Below are 24,685 nucleotides of genomic sequence, written 5' to 3'. Positions count from 1 at the left end.
AGTTTAAATTTTCAAGAAGTTTAAATGAGGGTATAATAGGATTTTTTTTGTCCTTTCTTGATTTGTCAAAATGGACAAGTAAATAGGGACGGAGGGAGTAATAATTATAACAATTAGAAAAACTTAACGACACTCAATTATGTACTAATCTTTCCCTAGCTTTACTATATGTATCTATGACTTGTCTGTACCTCAAATGAAAATAAGCTAACAAAAAAATGCCTAGGAATGCTCATTTGTTTCTTTCTCTTTTTTATCTTTCTTGGTTTATGATACTCTAAAATTAATTAGTATAATATGTTATCAAAACCCTAGAACTACTAGTAATTACAACTTCAAGAAAATCAAAATTAACAATATTATTGGGGATTCAAACCCTATATTTCTTTTGACCTCAACAGTTTGACCCTTCTTCCTATATGTTTATTTCACCCAATCAAGTTATTTTGCACTCAACAAGTAACAAATTGATGCATCCAAAATCTGACAGTAGAAAATGAAGTTTGGAACTTGTTGATTAATTTGTTTCTTTTTTATTTTGTTTTTGACTTATATTCGGTACTCGCTTTAGAGTTCGATTAATTTGACAATCTGTTAAGGACGTCGTGTTCCATATCCTTATAGCATTTCTTTCATTCTCAAGGTTTAAACACTTCTTTCATTCTCAAGGTTTAAACACGAGACCTCTAGTTAAAATTGTGGAGGAATTATGCATATGTGACTCTAATTTTCTTTATCATAGGTCAAACACGTAAAAAACTTTATATGATAATTCGCCAATGACATAGTGAGACTTGAAAGTTGAAACTACCAAATATGCCTATCTCATCTAAAGATATAAACTATTTTTAGAGTATTTTTATTTATTTAATTATATTTTCAATTGAACTGTATTAAAAGGGGAGAAAAACAACACAAAAGATATCATTTTGCATTTTGGCAAATATAAAGTTACCCCAGTTGGATAAATGCTATCAGAAATCCAAAAAAAATGAACAAGCTTGAACCTGGACATTACTTCAACAAGAAAGAAATAGCCTGGAGTTCTGTAAAATAATCTCATTATGAAGTTTACATTCTCAAATTCTACAAAATAATATAGGTAGATGAAAGTACTCTTTCATGAAATGAAGAATTGCAGAAAAGGAGTAACGAAAAAAGAACGATAAAACCTCTGGATTCTTACGTATAGTTACACGAAAAACATTGTTATTACATCAAGTGTTGGTTCAAGTTTCCAGTTCTCTAGAGTGTGTAATGCATATTGCTACTAACATACGCGATGATTGAGAAGCTATTTTCTACATTCTCGAGGAATTGTACGTGTGTATACTTACAACTACCACATAAAACTGAGAGAAGCAAAAGGGAAAGGTTCTAAGAATGAGCTGAACACATTGTTTACAACTGTTGACCTGCATAAAGGTCCATTACTCTAGAGGCTCTGGAATGCACCTTCTTTTTATCGGAGACGCCAAGCCATTTCTTGATAAGCTCAAAAACTTTCTCATCTCGTAGTAGTCCCCTGTGACCAGCCTGAACTCCTACTCTTTCCACTGCTTCACAATTATCAGCCTGCGGAATTATCAGCCGAGGGTCAGCAATCAACCAAGATAGTGAGTATTCGTCATAGTGTCACCATTGACGCTATCTCCTCAATAAAAGGCAAAATATCACACTCCTAAAAGTAATGTTTCTCTTATCTATGATATCATACCACATAATTTCATTTGAGTTCCTGCTTAAGGCGCTAGTTCGGATGGAAGCCCTGATCTTTTTTTCTTTTTCTTAATTAGTATCAGACTCTGTTTACTTAAAATACCAAGATACCATTTTTTCAAAAAAATATCTGTGGTGTCCGGGCCAGCTTGCGCAAGCCTCAACTAATTCCACGGGGTACTTGTTGCCTCGCACCAGCCAAGATACCTTTAATCTTATAAAAGAAGAGTAAGAAAAAAAAATAGAGGAAGTGAAGAATAATACCATTGCTGATTCAGCTGGAACAGTTCCATCACCATCCACGAAGGAATATTGGGGCTAGATCACAACGGAAATAGGTAATAGTAAGTAAAAAAGCTTCAGGAAGCATTATATAACAGTAAAGACATGCTCTTAATACAGAATGAATTTCATCCCCATGCACATTTCACACATTAGTTGCTATCCATTCCCCTAAAGAACCCATATGAAGATTGACAAAGTCGCTAAATTCTCCTGGGTGATTACAACAACAATCACAAGCATTGCTGATGCTTCTGGGACAAAACGTGTTATCCTCCTTAAGGTGTGGGCTTATATCTTTGGAGGTGATCTTATCGAAAATGGAAAAAAGATCGCGAACATTGTCCTAGTGAAGCATATGTGGGTCACAAGTTCTCTAGATAAATGTGGTCAATGATTACATACGCCACATTTATTTGCAGATTCTCATGCTAAACGGGGTCAACTATTACATGCGCCACAAAATTATAATGGTACAACCTATGAAAGCAAATGCCTTATTTATCTTGACGATACGCATTATCCTTTTTCTATATTTTATATAGGATATAACTTTCTCATTATCAAGGGGAAATAACTTGTGTAATCAAAGTCAGAGTTCTAACAGAGACCCCGTACCTGATGAAACTCTTATTTTATATTAATGAGAACTGATGGCTCTGCCAACTTTCCACCCGTACAGGTGGTTTGTTATTAAAAAAGTTGACCATGAATGCATGTATTATTATCTCATACATGTATAGGGAAATTAAAAGGTGATTTTGGATGTAGTAGAGTTTTGTTGATCACTTGATTACAAATCACAAACACACAGAAAAAAATGCAGAATGTTGGAACGTCAAAATGTCACACTTACTAGCAAGGAAAAAGAAATGAAGTTAGTTACCATTGTATGGCAGACATTTGTTAGGTCCTCGATTGGAGAAGCTTCTGAACCGTAACTACAAAAGAAACATGTACACCTCAAATAGTGCAGAGCCTCAAAGACAAAGTACGAATTTGTATGATAAGATACAGTTACGTACCTAACATCAAAAGGTGTATCAAAAGATGTCCCATAGATGTTATATAAGGGAATCCCTTTTGGTAATTGAGCATCATTTAAAATTTTGCGAGTACTAGCTGCCCAATCAAGAATTGATAAGTTGAAAGGTAGAGGCACTGTTTTACCATGTAAGTTGAGCTGCAATTCAGGAAAAGGGGAAAACAATAAGATCACTTGCTATGGCACTGCACTCTAGTCATAGATATGCATACGAGAAACAATTTGTATCAGCATCCAAAACCAATAATGACAGCTGACAAACTCAAAAGGTAATAATAACAAATTATCCATCTATCTTATGTATGAGACATACGTTCTATTTGTCCATCCTTAAATGGTTGCTGCACTTCCAGATGATGACAGATATATCACCCACAAGTTTCAAAATTTCATATGCATAGACCATGTTGATTTATTATTATTATTATTTTTTTTTGGGGGGGGGGGGAGGGAGGGAGGGGGGTAATAACCATGTTGATTCTTTAATTTGGTGCCAAAGCAACTTCTTACCGATTCCTGTCCTCTAACAAGACAAATAGAAAAAGGGTAACTCAAGTTTAATCCTAACCTCTAAGCCCTGCAAGCCTGTCTCATAAAAATGAGCTTAACGGGTATTTGACACAACGCATGCAAGGAAAAGCTCATGGTCATTTGAAGTATTATAACAAACAATATTGAAGTATTTTTTTAATTTTTTTTTAAATTGGTAACATAACAATATTGAAGTACTACAGCACAGATATGAACATCATATTTTGGCAAGTTATACCCACACCTAGTAGTAAAGTGAGCATAGAGCAGTTACACTCTTGCTTTTGGTTGAATTAATTTTTTCCTCTTAAAAGTACAATCAATCCAAGTGGCACTTCTCAGCATCATCGGGGTGGCTGCTCTAGACAAAATGTAACACATATTTTACTTAAGCCTCATTACTTTAGCTTTGACTAGTTCAAGCATGCATGAGATCACGGAATGCTTTCTCAAAAAACAACAAGCCTGCTCATTTTAATAGCTAATCGCCGAGTTGGGGAGATTTAGAAGTGTGAAACTTAAAAACTGGCATATGAAGTTAATAATTCTAGTGGCTAAAGATAGCTTGGAGATATACCTCATTGCTCTTCAATGCTTCCTCAAAGAGAATCACACTTGTGCTAGCATCATAACGTTCTAATTTAACCACTGTATTCCCATCCTTGGATATTTTCCGCCATACCAGAATTTCAGGTTGCTTTTCCCACTTGAAGTCACTATTTGGCAACATCTCATAGATTGATGGGCACTCAACCAACTTGCAAAAGATTAAACTTGAGAGTAAATCAAAGGTCATCTTACGAAAACTCTAAAGACAGAAAGGAACTATGACTCTAGTCGGCATCTTAAAGACGACAAGATAAGACAATGTTTGCAACATTGACGGACACTATATAATAAGAATACAAGAACTACCAGGTGAAAGAACAGTCATCCCCCAATCAAACAACATTTTCCAGTTTAACTCAATGTATAGATAATCATATGGCTTGAAAGATGTATCAGTAAGATCCAAAAAATTTTGGCAAAGCCAAGCACTATACACTTTGAGCATTCAGTTTCGGGAACTCTTCTTATATATTCTATTAAATTGTTTATTTTTTGATCAGGTATATTCTATTAACTATCTAGGGCCATCGAAGATATGACTGAAAACGCTGAGGAAGATATCTTTGTACGAGATGATGCATATGAAGTTAGACATGCATCGAAAGTAGTTCGTATTTAACAGCTTCACTTGATTAAAAAAGAACTCGTCTTCAGTAAATAAGGAGGCAGATAGATTAAATTCATCATCCAATGCACATTTTCCATCTAAATAAACTTGAGCTTTGTTTTTCTGCAGAAGTTATTAATAGGGGGACTTGCACAAGTTTCCTAACCAAGAGAGGCTTACCAATTGATGCATTGTCCACCTTGACACAAAAAAGTTGCTTTCAAATCCATCAACGAACTGCACTCCAGTTAAAAGAGAATCATTAATGCATCCAGGAGCACCTGTTTACAAGAGATGAACAATTAGCATTCTGCACACTTGTAACACACAGTCTTGAGGTTCAGGAGCATTTCTTAAGGACTGCGAACTCTAGCCAAGGTAATGTTTCACCAGAAATCTGGAAGAAAAAAGTAATATATTCTTTTATGAAGCTTGTATTGGAGTTCGTAAATACAAACTTATCATTCCTCCAATTATATGTGATACTATTACTACTCCCTCCGTTCACTATTACCTGTCCACTAATCCAATAGATTTTCAAATTTACTTGTGGCTTTTAACATATCAAGAAAAGACAATTATTTTTTTCCATGTTTTTCCCAAAACGTTAGTTCCTTATTCCCCAAATCATTTTCCAAGACCTAATACTAAACATCAATTAATATGGGTATTATAGTAAAATGTTCATATTAATTATTGTTTCTTAAGGGGCGTGCAAAGTCCAAAATGGACAAGTAAAAGTGAACAGAGAGAGTATTTTGCAAAAAAAAAATTAATCTTTAACAATGATTCAGAATTAGAAGCTGTAGATTGTATTCAGTGCAACTATTATCAATTAGTTATTGGTTCTTTCTTATACTTATGTAACTGGTACCTCCCCCACCAAAAGATAAGCCTAAGCTTCTGATGCTGCCTGACCTTCTCTAGTTACACTGATCATCTACTTCTTTTTTTGTTGTTGGAGGGGGAGGTGGTGCTCAAATATGGTAATCAAATTGATATCACTATATGCATTATCTATGCATCCTCAGACTGGTAAGAAGGATATCTTAGCTAGTATCCTAGCGATTCAAATTAGACATCATCTGCAAAAAGTTGCTAAGAGAAAGAAAAGTTACCTTGAAAGGGGGTGGCAATGGTAATCCACTTATTCACATACTTGGAAAATACCTGAAAGGTAATTGTTTGCATTTAGGGATGCCACTCATGGAAGAGTGATAATTCTAAATCAAGAAGCTAAGCAGGAATGAAGGGAGACAGAAAAGTAAAATAGAAAAGATACATGAGCAGACCAAATAGGAAGACATTATCTTAAATTGGAGAACATAGGTGACCAACGGGAACAACAGGCCAAACCGCCCCCTTTGTGCACACCACTTATGACACATCAAACTTTATCTTCTTATGATATATAACTTGATTAAATGCTCTAGGTGATCTACAACTGAATAAGTATCAAGCAATTGCACTTACATCACTATAAAGAGAAATGAAACATTTGATTAACAATCCACCCATGGAATGCGAAATAATATCGACTTTTCTTCCCCCAGAAGCTTTACAAGCTGCAGCCAACTTTTCTTTCAGGTCATTCATTGCCTTGTCAATCCTGCAACCATGTGCTAACCAGGTCCCTCAAGTGTGATGATAGTTTCAGCAGAAGAATCAAATAAGGCAAAATCGAACTAAGCTTCTCTTGTTTAATACCATCACAGTCAGCAACTTATCAAATAGTAAGCTATAATACAGTGCAATATGACATAGTGGCAATGGAAATTTCAGCGGTTTAATAATACCTATTACTTTGGCGGAAGTCATAACCAAAACCAAACAACGTAGTTCCCTTTTTATATCCACATTTGACAAGCATATCAATCATATCATGAAAATGGTATGCACCGGTCAAGTGTACACACTTAACCATCTGGAAATCAAACACCAGTAGAAGATTATGATCTCATTAAAGGAAAGTACTGCAGAAGAGGAAAAGAAACAAAAAAGACGAGAACATATATTTACTTTTCGCAGGGCATGTAGAGCTAAAATAGATGAGGCTAACTACTGTTATCTTTTTGATAGGTAATACTAACTAGTATTTCAAATTTCAAAGAACTTCAATATGTCCTCAATTATGCAAGCAAGTAATTCTCACGATTCATCATCCATAGTGCACAGCTAGTTAATTAAATTTCATCGTCATACCAAGATCTGTTTAGAATTACTGAAGATCCCAATTCTATTATTGCTGCTAATAGAGAAGGGACCAACTGGGACATGATATATAGAAGGAATATGCACAATTGGGAAGTGAATGATCTGGTAGATCTTTTTTCTAGACTACAACATTGTCACATTGATCCCCGGGTAGTTGATAAGTTCAAATGGGGACACCAAAAAGGAGTTTATACAGTCAAGTAAGGGTACCTACGGTTATGCTCTAGAAACCCCATGATAAATAACTGGCCCTGGAAACTCATTTGGAGGACCAAGATCTACACATTTACAGAGCTAACCCCTGTAGTGCTAAGACGGCTTCAATCCTTACTCTTTATCCCCATCTTCCCCAGGCTCCCTCCTAAGGTTGCTTGTTTTACCTGAACAGCTCTATATGAGGCATGTCTCACCAAGACAACACAAAGAAAAGGAAAATCCAGCTCCCAAATAGATGCTATATGAGCAAAAAAGAGGTTGAAACCCCCAGACACCTTCTTCTTAATTGTGAGGTGGCCTCAGAATTATGGAGTATGTTTTTTTGTTTTCTGATCTCAATTGGACCACACCCCTCACAGTTAAGGATGCTTATGAGAGTTGGAGCCTATGGAAAGTCGACAAAACCATCAAGAAGATCTGGATTTGGTGCATTTGGTTAGAATGGAATTGGAGATGTTTTGATGGAGAGTCAGGCAGTCAGCTGCTTTAGGCAATTTGAAGGGTAGATGTATTGCAAATTTGTTTAGTTGGTCGAACTTGTATCCAACTGTTAATGCAAAACAACTTCAGGACTTCATTAACTCACTTGTTCTGGCTTAGATGGTTTGAATAGTTAGCCAGAGAATTTTTGTAAGCCCAAATGCCATATCTTGTAATTCTTGCATCTTCTTGATGTTGTTATTAATACCACTTACTTTATCAATAAAAGACTCATTTTCACAGACTTATCTCATTGGCCAATTTCCTTTCATAAAAGATTTTCATGTGAGGTACAGGAAACTACTGAAATGAAAACCAGAGACCGAGAGCCATTAGTCAATATCCGAGACAAAAGAAAGTGGGAGTTTTGTAGGAAAGGATAGAAACTATTTTTGACAATTAGCCTGATAAATTTATCAATTTATTTCCCATGAAAACTTCTAGAACTTTATTGCTACAGAAATTGAAAAGTAAGGGTGGCTAGCCCTACCATTTCCTTTTAGCCTGTAGCACTGCCTGAATCAATATAAAATCCAGTGATGTCATCTTTAAGAAGAAAAACATTCTTAAATCCACAATGGTAATCTTGAAATTTATTTTACTCAAACTTCATGCTCCATTCAGTGTTGTCAAAAAGAGGTGCTTTTAAGCCCTAAAGCTCAGGGTAGGCGCTTCACATCACTTAGGCTGCACTTCCATGTAGGCAAGTTAGTAAGGCATGCACCTCATTGCCAATAAGTTATATCTTGAATAGAACAGTACTAAGCATAATTGTGATTGGCAAAATGATTTTAAAATTGTCAAGGAAATCATTATGAATGAAGTAGTTAGTTTATCTTGCATTGCATATACTTTTTTTTAATTCTTAGTTACGCCTTCTTAAACTATAGTCCACACTTCAATTGTGCTTTACGCTTAAAGTCCCTATAGACCTGAACTGCTTTTTAAGGCTCTTCGCCTTTGAGAATACTGGTTCCAGTGATTACTTTTTTTGGGACAGGGAATTTTTCTTTGTATATTCTGCATCTATATATACAAAGGTGATATAGATATTGTCAAGATTCTATCATCTCCCCATACAAATTTGACGTAGCAAAACTACAATTTTTTTTTTTGATAAAACACGATACTAAAGCACATAGATATACACTTGTGACCACTTGATGATGCAAAACATACCAGTGAAGGATCCAAAATGTCAATTGCATAGAGTCCATAATCATCTTGTGGCACTACTATTTCTGTGCTATCATCCAATGCCTCTGTATACCCTGAATATCCCACATCAAAACCAACAATAAGATACAACAATTTGCCCAAAAGATTTTAAAAAAAAAAAATAAGAACTTGAATGCATACTCTATACAATCTTTCTAGTGTTCGATTACTTACAAGTTACAATTGTATGAAACAGTTCCCGTCACAACTCAAACGACACTCTCCATTTCAATTTGATTGTCCTACTTTGCTCTTTAGTCCGTTTAAAAAAGAATGTCCCTTTCCTTTTTTGGCAACTCTTTAATTCTAACTTTCCACGTTCCATGTTTAAGATCACAAGATTAAAAGATATTTTGGTATATTCTACGTATCATTAGTTTAGTTTAAGATCACTAGATTCAAAAATCTTTCTTTACTTTCTTAAACTCCACACCAAGTCCAAACCACACAAACAAAATGAAACTGAGTCAAACAAATTGAAACGAAGGAAGTACTTATGAACAAAATCATTTATTTTGCATATATCCAAACAATACCCATAATCAGTTGTTTTAACCAAAATACTAAAAAAAATAAAATTACTAGCAAAACACTACTATCATACTCTATATTCCACCTTATTACAACAACAACAACATACTCAGTGTAATCGCACAAGTGAGGTACTACGAGAGTAATGTGTATAAACTATTTCCGATAGACCCTCGATTCAACTAACACATATAAAAAACCACTAAAATGGAAATATCTTCCTCCAACTCTACATTTGTGCTAGTAAAAATCATTAAATATGTATAAATAATCTATTCAAAACTCATAAACTAAAAATCCAGAAAAAGCCTAACCTGTTTTTGGATTGTAAATTGACCATAACTTTTTTTTGAACTCATGTTCAGCTAGGAGAAGTCGGACCCAAACTCGGGTCTCGAAACTGCCAAATTTCTTACTCTTAGAATGGAGAATGGACCCGGCAAGACCCGATACCAACAAAACCGGGTTTCTATCAGCAACAACACTGTCACCGGAGTCGGAGCTCCGACCCGGTAACAGACAAGAGAAATAATCTGTCAACATTTGAAACTTCGCCGGAGCTCCGAACGGCGACGGTTAACTTTCCGGTGTGGTAGTTGAGCTGCTGAAGTGAAAAATAGCATGTGGTTAATTGAAGAAAAATGTCCTTTTTTTTTATATTTGTACAAAAAAAAAAGTTTGGTGGACCAATTAATTAGTCCTTTTGATTGAAAGAAGAGTGTGGAAAAATGTAATAATTTGGAAAATGATTTTTTCGATACTTGAATATTTATCGAAAATAATCTTTACGAAAGTAGAAGTAAGCTATACGTATACTTCATCCTCTCCCGTCGCTAAAATAGTGTAACAATTGGAAATTATGACAGTAAAGATGTATTTTGATTTTTTCAAAAACTGAGTATCTATCGAAAATAATTGATTATAAAGATTATAAAGAAAGCAATTTCAAAGATAATTGATTAGCATAACTTAACCAGACACCTTTTAATTAAGAATTGAAGCATTATATCAGTTGAAAAAAAAAATCTTTTTTGGTGATAAATCTGAAAATTTCTCCAAATATATTTTTTATTTATCAATATCTCTTGTTCCGTAAGAAATTTATTCATATCTTATTTTTGCATTATTTTTAATTCTTTTTTTTTATTTATAAAACTTTAATCTCATAGATTTGGATAAAAATGACACGTATAAAGAAGAAGACAATATTCACAGAAATCAGAAGTCCCATAAGCAATTAATAACAAGCCCCACAAGAAATAAATAAACAATAAATAACCATCACTATTTTCTAGATATAAGCAAAATACAAGTTCATTACTCCCTCCTCCCATATTATAATTCACCCCTTTCTAAAAATAGTTGGACCAAATTCATTAATATGCCATTTTATAAAATTTATGCATAAATTATCATATTTTGCCTATTATACCCTTTATTGATTAATTAATTAATCTTAAAAATATATTTACTTTGACTAACCTAGGAAATCTACAAGTAATTAGTTTCATTGGGAGAGTACTTCATTCATTTATTAACTACTTTCTTTATTCACTACTTATTCTATAAAATCTTATTTTGAAAAAAAATATCAACAAACAAATTAAAAATAAAAGATGAAAAAAATTCAAAAATAATCTTGAAAGTTGAAGCTTCAACAAATTTTATCAAGGAAGATGACATTTCAAAAAGTTTAAATGATGTAAAAATAAAAGACTCAACCAAAATCCGTGAAGGCCAAATTGAGAAAAATCAAGATCCAAATAAAGGAGTTATGCACCATTTAAATAAAATTGTCGAACGAGAACTAAAATTCATTTGTCGTCTAATTTCATTATCAATAACATCAGATTCAGCAGGAAAATTTAGATCAATTTGAAGTAATGGAATTTGAATATTTTGTGATGTTGTCATATTTGCTTTAAGAATTTATATATAAAAAAACATTTTACACAAAATATATAGGAAAATTGAGGTGGGAAAAATTTGATTTTAAATTTTTTTTGGATCAATTGGTGAAAAAATTTGGCTTCAAAAAGTAAAATTTAAATAGTAATCTAAATGTATTTATATTTTTGAAATCTAACATTTCATCATTTATTACAAAGTTGTCATAAGCAAACATTAAATAAGGGCATAAGGGCAAAATTACCTTATTTCATAATGCAAGTGCAAATGGGAAATGTGACTTATAATATGGGACGAAGGGAGTAATTATTTCTTGGGTTTTTATGTATAAGTCGTTCTTATTAAATCAATACATAAATGGCATTATTTTTTCTATTTTACCCTTCAAAGTTATTTGCCTTGAAAGTATAAATTCAATCAATATAAGAAAATTAAATAATTAATTCAAGTTTATTGGTCAATTTAATTAATCAAAATAAATTAATTTATGTTCGTTTATTAAAAACTTAACTTCAAGAAAATGTTAAATAAGGGTACAACGATAAACTTACATAGTTTTTTAAGAGACATAAAATTTAAAATGGCGACGTATAAATATGAATAGAGTAAGTAGTAATTAAGAATTTTTTTTAACAAAGAAGCATCTTTTCAGAATTTGGAATATGCTCTTAAGGTGCTTCTTTCCCATATTTTGAATTATTGATCATCTCTTATTATTTTGACTAATTTTTTAAAAATATTTAGACCTCATCTAACAACAAATTAAGCAACCACATATTCACTGAAATTTCACAAGTAAAGTTTGGAGAGGGTGTCAGGTGTGTACATAATCTTACTTCTATCTTATGAGATGGAGAGACAACCGATACAAAATATTAGACAACGCGACGATCTATTAACCTTCTATCTAGGGTCATGTTAGTAAGCTCTAAGTGTCTCAAATCTTGTTTAATCACTTTTTTCAATACTTTTTCGACCTACCTCTACCTCTCACCGGACACACTATATTCAATCTCTCACATCTACACTGATGTATCTCTTTTTCTCATGCGCAACCCATTTGGATGTTGAGACTGTTCAAAAAGAAAGATGATTTCTTGACTAAATCCGCCTTTACTAAAGAAAATAACCATAAAAGGAGAATCTTCATTTTTACATAACAACAAATCCAATACTACATTACGATACATTATGAAACAACACATCCAAACAGACAAGGGCAGAAATCAAACAACCAAAATGACCCTTACAATATTAAGCAATTCTGGGAATTTTGTAACACTACTGTTAAGCATTGGATGGACATTCTTTCAGAGACTTGAGCACATTTTTGCTAGCCACCTTCCTGGCCATTAGTTTATCTCGTCCCGAGCATGTGTTCTTGTGAATAACGCCATTTGCTTCAACCTCTACTGTAATATAAGCTATACCATTCTCACGACAGACGACATCCTTCTTCTTTATATAACCTTTCTGGTCACATAGTTCAGTTAACTCTCTTACTGGATGGGGCTTTAATGTCTGAGGTGTAACCAACGGTTCCAAAAGAGGTCGTATGCACTGAAATGTAGTATCTTTGTCGAAGCCAGAATCAACAAAGATCGCACCACCAAGGGACTCAATAACATCTCCAAGCACCTATAGCAAACCAAAAACAAAAATAAGACAAATCCGTGGGATAAAATGAAGCTCTCGACAATGGGAAAGATTTACATTTTGATTGCAGAAAGAGCTTTCAGTAACTTTTTCTTCTATATCTTAACTTCGAGGCAAGTATTCAATACCTTTGGGAAAGTAGTTTCAGCCTCCCATCCGAAAGTGGAGACAAGGTTCAATTTCTCGAAATCCTCAACAGTACTACATATCTGCCTTTGCAGATCTTGCGAGGCATGAAGAATGTGCTTGTGCAGGCCAGCCTTAACTGCAGATTGAGCATAGCATTCGTTGTTTACGGAGGCAGACCTCAAATCAGTAATTAGTCCTGGAGTCAGTCCCGGATATTTCGAATAGAGATGTGCTGTAACAACATAATCGAGCACTGCATCTCCAAGAAATTCCAAGCGCTGCAAAGCCAGGAGATCATATCAGCATTTGAATCAAATAGAGTTAAAAAGACACAAATATCGATTTTAAAGGAACAAATTGTGAATGTAGGCAGTGTGACTATCTATCCTCTCAGTGTGCAAGGAAGGCAGAATATACTGCAAAGAAACCACGACAAAACAAAAAATGATTCATTTCGTTAAATTATGATGCATATTTCAAGTACTGCTCATTCTATGATGTTACTCATCATGAGCGCTCATACAATAGATTGGTCCAAATGTGAAGATACACATACTGAATTAAGAATAAGATGCAACTATAGCAAGACAGGATTCATATTATCATTATATAAAACCATGAAACTTCCGTGAATGAATAAAACAATGCACTTTTTTCCTTCACACTAGCAGCTGTAAGAACAGCCATCAAATGCTATGAAGCCTTAGGTTAATGAAATGTTCAGATTCACAACTTTACCAATCTAGGCAACATTATATTTTAGTAATCAGTATGCAAAATATAGTTCCAAGTATTTAACAACATTAAGATGGATAATATTTATTTACGGGAATAACCTGATAGCATCGTGGAATCTCCGGTAGCATGTAAGATCCATGAGTTAGCGCTTCAACAAGCAGAGAAGGATCATTGAACTTGTAATGTAGCAGGGATTCCAAATATCTGACATTAACTAGCTTCTCGGCATTCATGGGAAAGTGCCTTGACATAGGTGCATGTGCATCAACAAAATTGATGTCCACTCCAAGCCATTTCATAAATGACAAAGCGGCTACTTCCCCACCCGAGCTGAGGTAGGCACCTATTAGTGCCTCAACCACATCAGCTACTCTCTTACTTTTAATCTTCTGTTTTACCCTACTATACATTTTATCTGAGGACGTTAGGAGCTCTTCATTGAAGCTGTGAACTTGAGAATTATCACCAGGAATGATCCATGCTTTAAGATCAAATGGTTCATTACGGATAAATCCCTGTAATCAAAGGTATTTATTAAAGGGAATACCAAAAGAAGAAAAAAAGAAAAAGAATTCAGATAGCTTTTGCATCCAGCAAGGCACAATACTATGCAGTCAAACAAATAAAATATAAAGGAACTGCATGAACTCTTTAAAAATTCACTGGGATATTTACTAATACAAGTATCCAAAAGCACTCGCTCAAAATTGACATGTCCTAAAATAATTGTACTCCAATTGAAGCACTAACGAAATATGCATGTTTTACAAATATGAATAACTACTAATTTCCATTATAACAAACAGTAGACATTTGTGTGCAAGGAAGGGAAGATGAGAATGTTTATATGCAAGAGTTGACAACTTTTAGGTGGAAGGCATGATTAACAGTCAATATTGGATCTTAAGTCGAAGTGTACGAGTAAATATCCCCTGGTTATCCTTAAGCATCAATGAGACATATCCGAAACAAAAACAATGTCACCCAAGATTAATAGAGACATGGAGTTGATCGCCAAGGAATACCTACCGGTATTTTACGAGCACATCCAAGCTTGCATAGTGCAGCATTGGAAATAATCTGAGTTTTCTTAACGGTGAGAAGACCCTCATGATGATTTTCGTAAGTCTTGAACAGCTTTATACTGGCAGCATATTTGAGAAAAGAGTCTCCTAGTGTCTCAAGTGATTCCAAATGAAACTTCTCGAGACATTTCTTCGTTGTCATTGCTTCCAAAATCTAAAATAATAAATCAAGGAGTAAGTTGTGGGCACAAGAGGATGTATGAAGCTCACAGCTTAAGAAAGACTGATTTAGTTAGAGCAAAGATCTGAGATGGGATCATAGCAGCACATACCTTAGTGGTTGGAATAGGAACATTTAGTGTGCAGTGATCCAAATGCATTCTTTTCAAGTTTGAGGCCATAACCAAGGACTCAATCCGATGCATGATCGAAGGAACATATGAATAAGCATTAAGGGTAGAAATAGAGAGAGGTGACATGATGAGGGAACAAAGTTCAGGAGGCAACTCGACAGATGAATCAGTTGAATCTGCAAAGGAGGCCAAAGCTAAGTGATCATACATAAGCATTATAACAAAAGAAGAACCCTATATGATCGAACCTTTAGCCTTCTGAGTTCTGCTTCTCTGAAGGTAATTGTGCACTTTACAAATATGTTTTCCCCTAAGAAGTGGTTCTTCTTCAAAGCATATGTTGATCCCATGCCTGTAAACCACAACTTACTTAGTATTTTGAATCCAAAAGATGATATATGGAAAAGGTGCACCAGGAAATCAGAAGCTAGTTGTACAAACCGCTTTTTGTAGTATTCTGTGTAGGTAATGGATTCTCCAGTTCTCATACCCAACAATGAGTTGCAATCCAACTTATCCAAAAAACCGGTAATGCAGTATATATGGCCATTATGAGGTGTAAAGACCAAAGAATTCTCCAACATGCAGCTACATACCTCCCCAGTTTTGGTGTTCACACTGCGTTTGCTATCTTGAGTAGAACACCAATCCATATGCTTATCCCCAAGAACTTGAGAAGGAAACAGCAAAGAATTCACACATTTCCAATTTATTTCAGGGGTACTACCCAAAGATGGGAGCAAAAGATAATCAGAAACTGCAGAACCAATAGGCGATTGAACTGCAGCCAAAGCGTCCTGCAGTATACTCAGATCACGGTCAAGAAGAATTCTGAAGACACTGACTTGAAACCTCTGACACCGTCGAATCTGGAGAAAGAGATCAATAGAAGAAAAAAAAAAGTATCACCAACCATTTTTACAGGTAACGAGTAAAGAGATGATAATTATAATCACCTCTTCAGCAGTAAGTGTAACAACTTTACTATAATTAAGTTGAACTTGCAAGAGTCCCCTCCTATCAATGTCCAAGTCAAATGCCAGTATTTCACCATCACACTTGAGCCTTGTCCTAACAGCAAGTATAATCCCATGAAGCTGGAAGTCGTTGTAAGAGGCATGTTGCATCTCAACTAGGTAGCAGTAGTACACTGCTTCTGAATCATTGCTGCAATGACTAACCAATTCTGGTGGAAAGTATTTTGATTCTTCAACAGTATGGATTTGACATTCTGCACAATATAATAGGTTAGAAGTGGAGCATCACAATCCAAAAAACCCACATTAGATTAAAGATGTTAGAATTACCCAATTCTTTGTTGATGGTTTCTTCCTCCACAATATCAGGAACAAGATTGTCAGTCAAGGCACCCACATGATGAAGTTCTTTACAAGCTTCCAGGCATGCAAGTTGCTTCAGTATTTTTCTATTCCCCTGTACAGTAATAACTCTTTGCAGTGGTGAACTTTTGGGAAGTTGTAGCGTGCAGGTTCCTGTTTCCTTATCAATCACACACCTAGGATTGGGTTTAAAGTACCTACAATTAAATTGAATGTCAGACCATAATGCAATATTTAACATATGAAATACTCAATGATACCAGAATCCTTAACACATAGAAAGAGAATATGCAGAGTACAAACCCATCCGACGGTAGCCTTGAGCAATAGAAGTATAACAATGACACGCTAGAACTGAGGGTGACAACTGCTCCTGTGCTTTCAACTTTGTAGCGAGGCTCATCATACAATTCATCATCTAGAGGTGAACATGGAATAGAAGCATGACGTAATGATTCTTGCCGCATGATCTCTCCACTAGCCATATAGTTTTGCATGCGAGTAAGGGTTGGATCATCCCCACTAGGATTTGAGTCAAAATGAGAATGATCGGTCCATTGTTAATCAAATTTCCCAAATTTTATCATTAATACTTGCACAAAATGTCAAGAGCTAAAGTAACTGTTTGCCTGTTAGATTCTTTTAAATAATTAATTTAATACATTTATAACAGTAGTGCAATAGCAAGTGACAACAGCAGAAATAGCATCCAGTACATAATACACCAAAAACAATAATGAGAGAACACTGAAAAACATTCATAGTATCAACTAGAATAGATTGACAAAACATACTCTTTGACCATCAGAAGAAAGTCGGAGTTTTGCATTCGAGCTCGTCCACGTGATTGTATAAAGCTACAAACAGTAGCTGATGGATCAAATCGAATCACAAGGTTGCAACTTTGAACATCCAAGCCCTCTTCAAGAATAGATGTCGCTACAATAATGTTCACCTGCAGTGTTTGCATGGATGTCAGACTTTAAATCTTCAGAAACTATTTAAAAAGCAAAAAAATAAAAAATTAGACTTACCAACCCCTTGCGAAATTCTTCAACAATTTTATTTTGATTTTTTCTACTCTGTGACTGGAGAACAGAAATATGCCCTGCTGTGTACTCAGTTCTCCAACCACTTCGTTCCGGAAGCAACTCATTTAGTAGAGACCGAAGAACAATGGCTGTAACAATTCTCTCAACAAATATGATGCATCTCAAATCCTTTCGGTCCCTGCTACCAACGATAAGATTGTTTGTAAGTAAATCACTAAATATAGAATCCTATTTCCCAACAAAAGAATGGATAATCTCAGAAACTGTCCAAATTAAACCCCAAAGGAAGTTTTTATAATTATTGATGAATCCAAAGTAGGCTCAATAACAATACAAAGGAACTGTAATATCTTATAAATATTTAATTGCATCAACACTAAATCACATATCATTCTATATGTGCTTCCTCAAAATCTCTGAAAGAAAAGTAAAGCAGGTCCATTTCACCAAGGGAAACAAAAAGATGACCTTCCTTCTTCAAAGGAGTTTCTCGCAGACACATAATTTTTAAAGAATCTAACCGACTACTTTTCTTTTTTCTATTTATTCTCCAAAACCCCAATTGATTGAACTAACATTAAAGCTTTTGACTAAATAGTAGATTCATCATTCAAGCGCTCTCACCTGTACTCGAGAAGAGACTCTAGAAGACAATTAACTTTGGATGACAAATATCCAGCATCCGCATTTGCCTGAATATCACCACCAATTGACCAATGTGGGCCTATGTTTACAGGGAAGAGAGAGTGAGTGGCAGAGAGACAGATAGCAGAAGGAAATCAAAAAACAATCTTACAGCTCAGGGAAAAAAGAAAATGGATGTTGCTAACAATGATACCTGAAGGTAAGCGAGCCGAGAAAATCTTAGATGCACCCAAACTAAAATCTCTAACGATTGTCTGAGCACATGCATCGAATTCTCCCCATGAAAAGAAATCATTTTCTTCAAAGGACAAGAACTCAGCTGCCTGATTCAAAACAAAGTCATGTTAGGAAACTGATCAAGGCCAAAACGTTTATTTATTTATTACCCCAGCAAGGAACAAAAATTACCTTGAAAGCCAGCCACACACCCATCTCACTCAAACAAAATAAGAAAGCCAAGTAAAGTTTTGATAAACGTCTTCTTGCAGATCCAGCACTCATAGAAGACAGGTTTGACTTTGAAATCGAACATTCATGCTGCAATGGTAAGAAAAGTTAAACAACTAAAATTGGAAGAGCAAAAAAGTCTGACCCATATGTTAAAACATGATTCCTCTAGTCGCTACTATATGGATAAATTAAGGTTTAGTTAGTAGTCTCTGTATTCTTTCAAGGCACTTTCTGTTTTCTGGTTGCACACAATGTAGAGAAGGAAAGAGGCAACATCAGCTAAATGATAATTGACTTCTTCAGAGCAGGACGAAAGGTTAGCATGAACATTCTGCAAAGTAGAAAGACAAAATCCATTGGCTAAAGAATTGATGTTTACCTTTTCTCTCAACCTTTCAAGGTCCTGAGCTAAAGTATTAAACAATGTGCAAGGAATATCCACATGTTCATATATCTTCAACTTCGGATTTGAGAATGGGATATACTCTGCCAGAACAGATTCACTGCTACACGTGTATACCTTCATTTGCAAAGGGAGATCACAATTAGAGGAACGGAATATCTATCTAAATGTGTGTTTATGACTTTTTGCATATAAAAACGATATGACAATCATCCAAGAGCTAAGAGTTTAATGCATGCACAGTTCTTTCTCTGAACTACAAGAAGATTAATTGAGAGAACCTTGGAATTCATAAGATTCTCGAGGTCACGAATCTTTTGCCAATAACTATGTGCCGTGCTAGCACCTGCATAAAAAGTATAAACATGAGAATCCAGAGAAAGTGAGAAACCAGTACTTTAACAGTATGACGTAGAAAAATCTCAAAAGATGTCCAAAGCTATAAGATCAAATCCCACCAACCTTTAGACTTTATAGGGGAAGCAGTCATCCCAAATATTCTTGGAAGTTGTGCGCTCTCATGGGTTAATTGGTGATGATAAAACTCCTGAAAGAATATTAACCCTCTAAGATAAGAATCGTTCAAGCACCATACCAAGTCATGCTCAAGCAGGATTCTAGTCAAGTCTTTTCTTTCATATGTACAAAAGAACCACTGGCATGCCCACAGGAGCTTCCACATCAGGTAAATGTACACATTGCATATGTGTGCATGTAAAAGAATTAATCCACTATACATGTCTTCACACATTCTTTCTAATATCTCCTTTTGGTCAACTTTTGAAATAAAATATTGTTGAAGTGGCAGTAACTACACAATAATTATGATATCCATTAACAAACAAATCAATTGTAGTTGATATAACGCTGCTCATTCTTTCTGCTTAATGACAAAAGAAGTAGGGTACTGTCGCTGCGAAGTAGGGAACCGAGAGAGTGACACATATCATATAACAACATTGTGCAGATGAAGAAATTGCACTACTTCAGAAAACTCAATCTTAGCACAAACAATGTACCACCATTATGCAACAATTAGCTCAAACTGTTCTACAGAAAACTCAATCTTAGCACAAACAACGTACCACCATTATGCTGGCATAGGGGTGTTTGCCTCGTGCATTGTGGCACTCATCAAATATTATAACTTTTATCATGTCTATTTGTAAAAAGCTGTGCCTCAAAGCAGCAAGTAGTATTGCCGGAGTCATAACAAGTACCTGAAAGACAAGTCTGCGGTGATTACTTATGACGCATCCAAGTATAATATATATACAATTCCTAACTTAATTTCTAGTATATAAATGCTGAACGTCGGATCTAATATATTCGAAGAGAGCCCTGCCAAGAAAAAAAAAGAATCTTAACGCAAACAACAGCAGCTCATTAGCAACTTCCCTAGGAGAATAGCATTTAGCGTATTACTATTCCACGAGATCCCAATACCAGAAAATATGAGCAGCTAATTTCAATAGCTTTTACAACCATTTCTTTTCCTTAACTGATCTGTACAAAATGTAGCTACAGTTCACTGCAATTTTGATCGAATGGTTACTGGAATGGAATAGACAAGGATATCACATGGGTTGGGATAGGTTGGGATATCCCACCATTTCAGTACAAAATGTATTCTGGGAGTAATTAATACTCATAACCAACTGCGAGTGAAATAATCTCAAATTTTATCCCGGATCGTTATCCATTATCCATTATCCCACCAACCAAACAACCCCTAAAGGTCAAAGTTAGGTTGTGGCGGGCTTGACCCTTCAGCTGTGGGCATTTTTATATAGGTGCGGGCTTTACTTTAGCATAGAAGCATATACTCCATGTACCATTAGTTCAGGCAATAGAGAGGATTGATAAACAGTCACTTCCATTTTGTTCTCATATAGTTGTTTAGTAACTTTTTAGGACTGGAATTCTTTTAAGAACAATGTAGCCATACTCAGTGCCAACTCAAGCAACGGTTAATAATTTGTCGCTGAAGATATAATATAGTTCATACACACCTCATGATCGTCCACTTGTTGTTGCCATGCAGCAGCATCCCAATAATCAACACCCATTTCTCCCCAATATTTGCCCACTTTTAAGTCGGTATGCAACATCAGAGCATCTCCTTGCTTATAATTATCAAATCACAAGATCAACAACATTAGGATAATTCAAATACACAGTTTTGAGCCTAAAACCAAGCTACCTCAAACATATAACAAACTGCAAAACATGAGAAAACTAATGGGGAAAAATAGTTGTACAATCTTTAGACGGGAGAGAAATTGGTGGATAACAAAAATATACACATTAAGATGATGAATTTGAAGGGACTAGATTGAGAAGCTAGAAGTACCACCTGAGTCACCAGAACAACAGTCGGGACCAAGAAAACAGCTATGTACGGAGAAGGCTTTCGAAGAAGGTAAGCATAGCTTCTAAGAAGCATAATTGCAATCAAGGTCTTTCCAGAACCAGTCTCTAAGTAAACAATGGTGTTCTGCTTTAATGCTGTCTCCAGAGCTTCCAACTGATAACTATACATAACAAATCAACATGTACATTACAAAAGTTCATTTTTTTAAAATAAAATTTCTTTTTTCAATCAATTTTTTTTCCCTAACTCCAATTAAAAGAGAAAATAAATGTAACATGCCAACCTTCTTGCAAAAGGCAGAGGGTCAGCAGAGAGCTGTTGGTTTTCAGAGACTGCAACATCAGTTGGCTCCATTGATTGTTCTCTACATTAACATCAGACCAAACAAAACTGAAGACGCCAACAAAGTAATAAAAATGAAACACGCCAACAAAGTAATAAAAATGTAACAACAAACTCTCCAAGAAAACGACAACCAGGTGATCATACATAAAACAACCTATTTTATCTACACACTTCACAGAAACACAAAGAGAACCCAAAATCCAAGAAAATCAAACCATAAAAAAAAAAAAAAAAGGTTTTGTAAATTCAGCACTTATAATCAAACATTTAACTTCCATGTAAACACCCACTTCAAAAAAAATACATATAAGAGTGATCTTTTTGGAAAACAAACACAGGAATAATCAGCTGGCTCCATTGATTTGCTATCTACATTAACATCGAACCAAACAAACGTAAAGACACCACAAAGTAACAAAGAAGAAACATAAAACACTCCCAATGAATTGACAACCAGATAACAATACCCTTAGTACCATTTCAAAGAAAACCAAAATCTAAAGAGTACACATATCAAATCAGAAGTAAAAAGGACCAAGACTTTGTAATCAAAAGAACATATAATAAATGCTTCAACTCCCCATGGAAAAACCCATTTCAAAAAATGCATAAAGAGTGATCTTTATGAAAAAGAAACACAGAAATAGTCAGCTGACTCCATTAATCTGTTATCATTGAACCAAACAAACATAAAGACACCACCAACAAAGTAACAAAGACGAAACAGAAAACAACCTGGCTGCATACCAGGGTTAAAGCAGCCTATTCATCTACATACCATTTGTACCATTTCAAAGAAACACAAATAAAAACCAATATCCAAGAATAGTACACATATCAAACCAGAAAAAAAACAAGACTTCTGTAAGCAAAAGAACATATAATCAAAGATTTAAACACCCATTTCATAAAAAAGCATAAAAAAGTGATCTTTATGAAAATCAAAACATAGAAATAGTCACCTGGCTCCATTGATTTGATATGCACATTAACATTAAACCAAACAAACATAAAAACACCAACAAAGAAACAACCAGATGACATACCAGGGTTAAAGCAACCTAATCATCTACATACCCATTGTACCATTTCAAAGAAACAGAAAGAAAAACCAATATCCAAGAAAAGCACACATATCAAATCAGAAAAGAATACAAAAAAATAAGATTTTTGTAAGTAAAAGAACATATAATCAAAGATTCAAACACCCTTTTCATTAAAATGCATAAAAAAGTAATCTTTATGAAAAAGAATCACAGAAATAGCCAAGAAAACTCACTGGTTAGTGCTGAATTGCAAAAACTTTGAAGAGTAGTTTTTCAGTGTTTAGTGAAGAAGAAAGAGTGAGTGAGAGATACAATATGTTAGAGGCATTTATAGTAGCATATTATATAAATATAAAATCAAAAAAAAAAAATGTTCTGCAACACCCCCACCCCCTATGGAAAAAGCAAATATAATACGACAATTAAATACCCCAAAATCTTTTTTTCGGAAGGAAAGAGGTAGGAGGGTGACGAAAAGACAGAATCTTTTGGCCTTATGAATCCAATTAAATTTCTAAAGAATATACCCGGTATGAAATACCCTTTCGATCTTGCAACGAGTGAATTCACCCTTAACTTTTCTTCAAGCTTTGGAGTATTTTCAAAAAAATTATTAATTTTTTTAATGAAAAATCTAGTGTTTCTACAAGAGTTTGAGATCATTGGTTATATCATGTGGCAGATCGGAGGAGGGTGTAATTAAGTTTAGTTAGTCAAATAGAAGGGTGTTTTTAAAACTGTCAATAGTTTGGGACGAAACTAATAATTTGCACCAAGTTCAGGGTGTTTTCAATACTTCTCCTTTTTTTTTCATCTTATGCTCCACTATTTTAGAATAATCGCCCCACGTAAGGCCCCATATGGGGTGAAACGCTCCCTACTAAGGGTTCTTTTCATTCTAGGACTCGAACTCGAAACTTTTGGTTAAAGGAGGAGGAGTCACATCTATTGAACCACATCATTTAATAATGAGCAACTTTTACATATAGCAAACATAAAAATCATATTTGTATGTTATAGCTATAGTTTGCATAATTGTGCTCCATAACAAATTTTATGTTTGTTATGGAGCTTTTGATTTGTATAATTCGCTACAAACATCCAATTTTATACAAATTGTTCAGTTTTGTATAAATTCATTTATACATTGTAATTTATATACTAAGATCTGTATTTGTATAATTATAAGTGTATAGGACGAAAATACATATGTATTTGTATATACACTTTTCTCTCGCTTTATACAAATACAAACGCATTTTATATCGAAATGTATAAATGGCTAATTGTATACCGAAAATGACTAATTGTATATCGAATCAGATGGCAAAAAAAGGGAATATTTGTTGCGAATTACAATTAAAATAAACTATAGCTATAACATTTAATTTGAATTAATAATTTGCTATTTTATACAATTTTCCCTTTAATATATACACTATATATATATACTCTTTATTCTATCTTCTCATATTAGCCTTGAGAATATATTTTATTACCAATTGGTTTTTTTCTTTCTATATATAAAAAATAGGATAAACCTAAATTGTTCAGATGCTAAATATATTTTGTTTACAACTTTAATGGTGTTAATTCGAGTTTTGAATGAAAAATATGGACCTAATTTGTTAATTATACTATTACAAAAGTTAATAATAATAAATATGTAGCACAAATATGTATATGTATCCGAATGGTTGTATTTGTTCTTTACTTATTTGGAGCTAGTAACTCTTAAAATCATTTAAATAAATTTAAAACTTTTAGAT

General features: G+C 34.4%; 2 protein-coding genes across 2 annotated transcripts; both read right to left on the bottom strand.

Moving 5' to 3' along the window:
• Positions 1 to 1,160: 1,160 nt before the first annotated feature.
• LOC125845078 (phospholipase A(1) LCAT3) lies at positions 1,161 to 10,095 on the bottom strand. The gene is made up of 11 exons (XM_049524501.1): positions 9,767 to 10,095; positions 8,883 to 8,974; positions 6,590 to 6,717; positions 6,267 to 6,402; positions 5,912 to 5,963; positions 4,974 to 5,074; positions 4,155 to 4,334; positions 3,027 to 3,184; positions 2,888 to 2,942; positions 1,984 to 2,037; positions 1,161 to 1,575 (listed from the first exon to the last, which is right to left on the bottom strand). Exons 1-11 carry the CDS (start codon positions 9,993 to 9,995, stop codon positions 1,402 to 1,404), a joined length of 1,359 nt encoding a protein of 452 aa, XP_049380458.1. The 5' UTR covers positions 9,996 to 10,095; the 3' UTR covers positions 1,161 to 1,401.
• Positions 10,096 to 12,509: 2,414 nt separating this feature from the next.
• On the bottom strand, positions 12,510 to 23,236 carry LOC125846126 (endoribonuclease Dicer homolog 2-like). The gene is made up of 23 exons (XM_049525573.1): positions 23,150 to 23,236; positions 21,809 to 21,889; positions 21,508 to 21,685; positions 21,164 to 21,277; positions 20,237 to 20,371; positions 19,614 to 19,698; positions 19,433 to 19,497; positions 19,128 to 19,268; positions 18,707 to 18,835; positions 18,492 to 18,621; positions 18,278 to 18,377; positions 17,636 to 17,831; positions 17,396 to 17,556; positions 16,905 to 17,123; positions 16,569 to 16,798; positions 16,218 to 16,492; positions 15,703 to 16,130; positions 15,510 to 15,613; positions 15,241 to 15,437; positions 14,913 to 15,122; positions 13,982 to 14,398; positions 13,145 to 13,423; positions 12,510 to 12,998 (listed from the first exon to the last, which is right to left on the bottom strand). Exons 2-23 carry the CDS (start codon positions 21,877 to 21,879, stop codon positions 12,648 to 12,650), a joined length of 4,215 nt encoding a protein of 1,404 aa, XP_049381530.1. The 5' UTR covers positions 21,880 to 21,889; positions 23,150 to 23,236; the 3' UTR covers positions 12,510 to 12,647.
• Between the last annotated feature and the right edge of the window lie 1,449 nt (positions 23,237 to 24,685).

Source organism: Solanum stenotomum, chromosome 11 (assembly GCF_019186545.1).
Source record: "Solanum stenotomum isolate F172 chromosome 11, ASM1918654v1, whole genome shotgun sequence".
Lineage (NCBI taxonomy): Eukaryota > Viridiplantae > Streptophyta > Magnoliopsida > Solanales > Solanaceae > Solanum > Solanum stenotomum.
The sequence above is the reverse complement of the archived record's forward strand: the minus strand, read 5'-3'. Positions and strand labels throughout refer to the sequence as shown.

What these genes read in the sequence shown, in the direction of transcription:
- LOC125845078 (XM_049524501.1), bottom strand. Translation starts at nt 9,995, where the DNA reads ATGTTGACAGATTATTTCTCTTGTCTGTTACCGGGTCGGAGCTCCGAC. An exon ending in AATTTACAATCCAAAAACAG is followed by an intron (nt 8,975 to 9,766) that starts GTTAGGCTTTTT and finishes TGGGATATTCAG; the next exon opens with GGTATACAGAGGCATTGGAT. An exon ending in TTCCAGCTGAATCAGCAATG is followed by an intron (nt 1,576 to 1,983) that starts GTATTATTCTTC and finishes ATAATTCCGCAG; the next exon opens with GCTGATAATTGTGAAGCAGT.
- LOC125846126 (XM_049525573.1), bottom strand. Translation starts at nt 21,879, where the DNA reads ATGGAGCCAACTGATGTTGCAGTCTCTGAAAACCAACAGCTCTCTGCT. An exon ending in AAGAATTTCGCAAGGGGTTG is followed by an intron (nt 17,557 to 17,635) that starts GTAAGTCTAATT and finishes CAAACACTGCAG; the next exon opens with GTGAACATTATTGTAGCGAC. An exon ending in AACCATCAACAAAGAATTGG is followed by an intron (nt 16,493 to 16,568) that starts GTAATTCTAACA and finishes TATATTGTGCAG; the next exon opens with AATGTCAAATCCATACTGTT.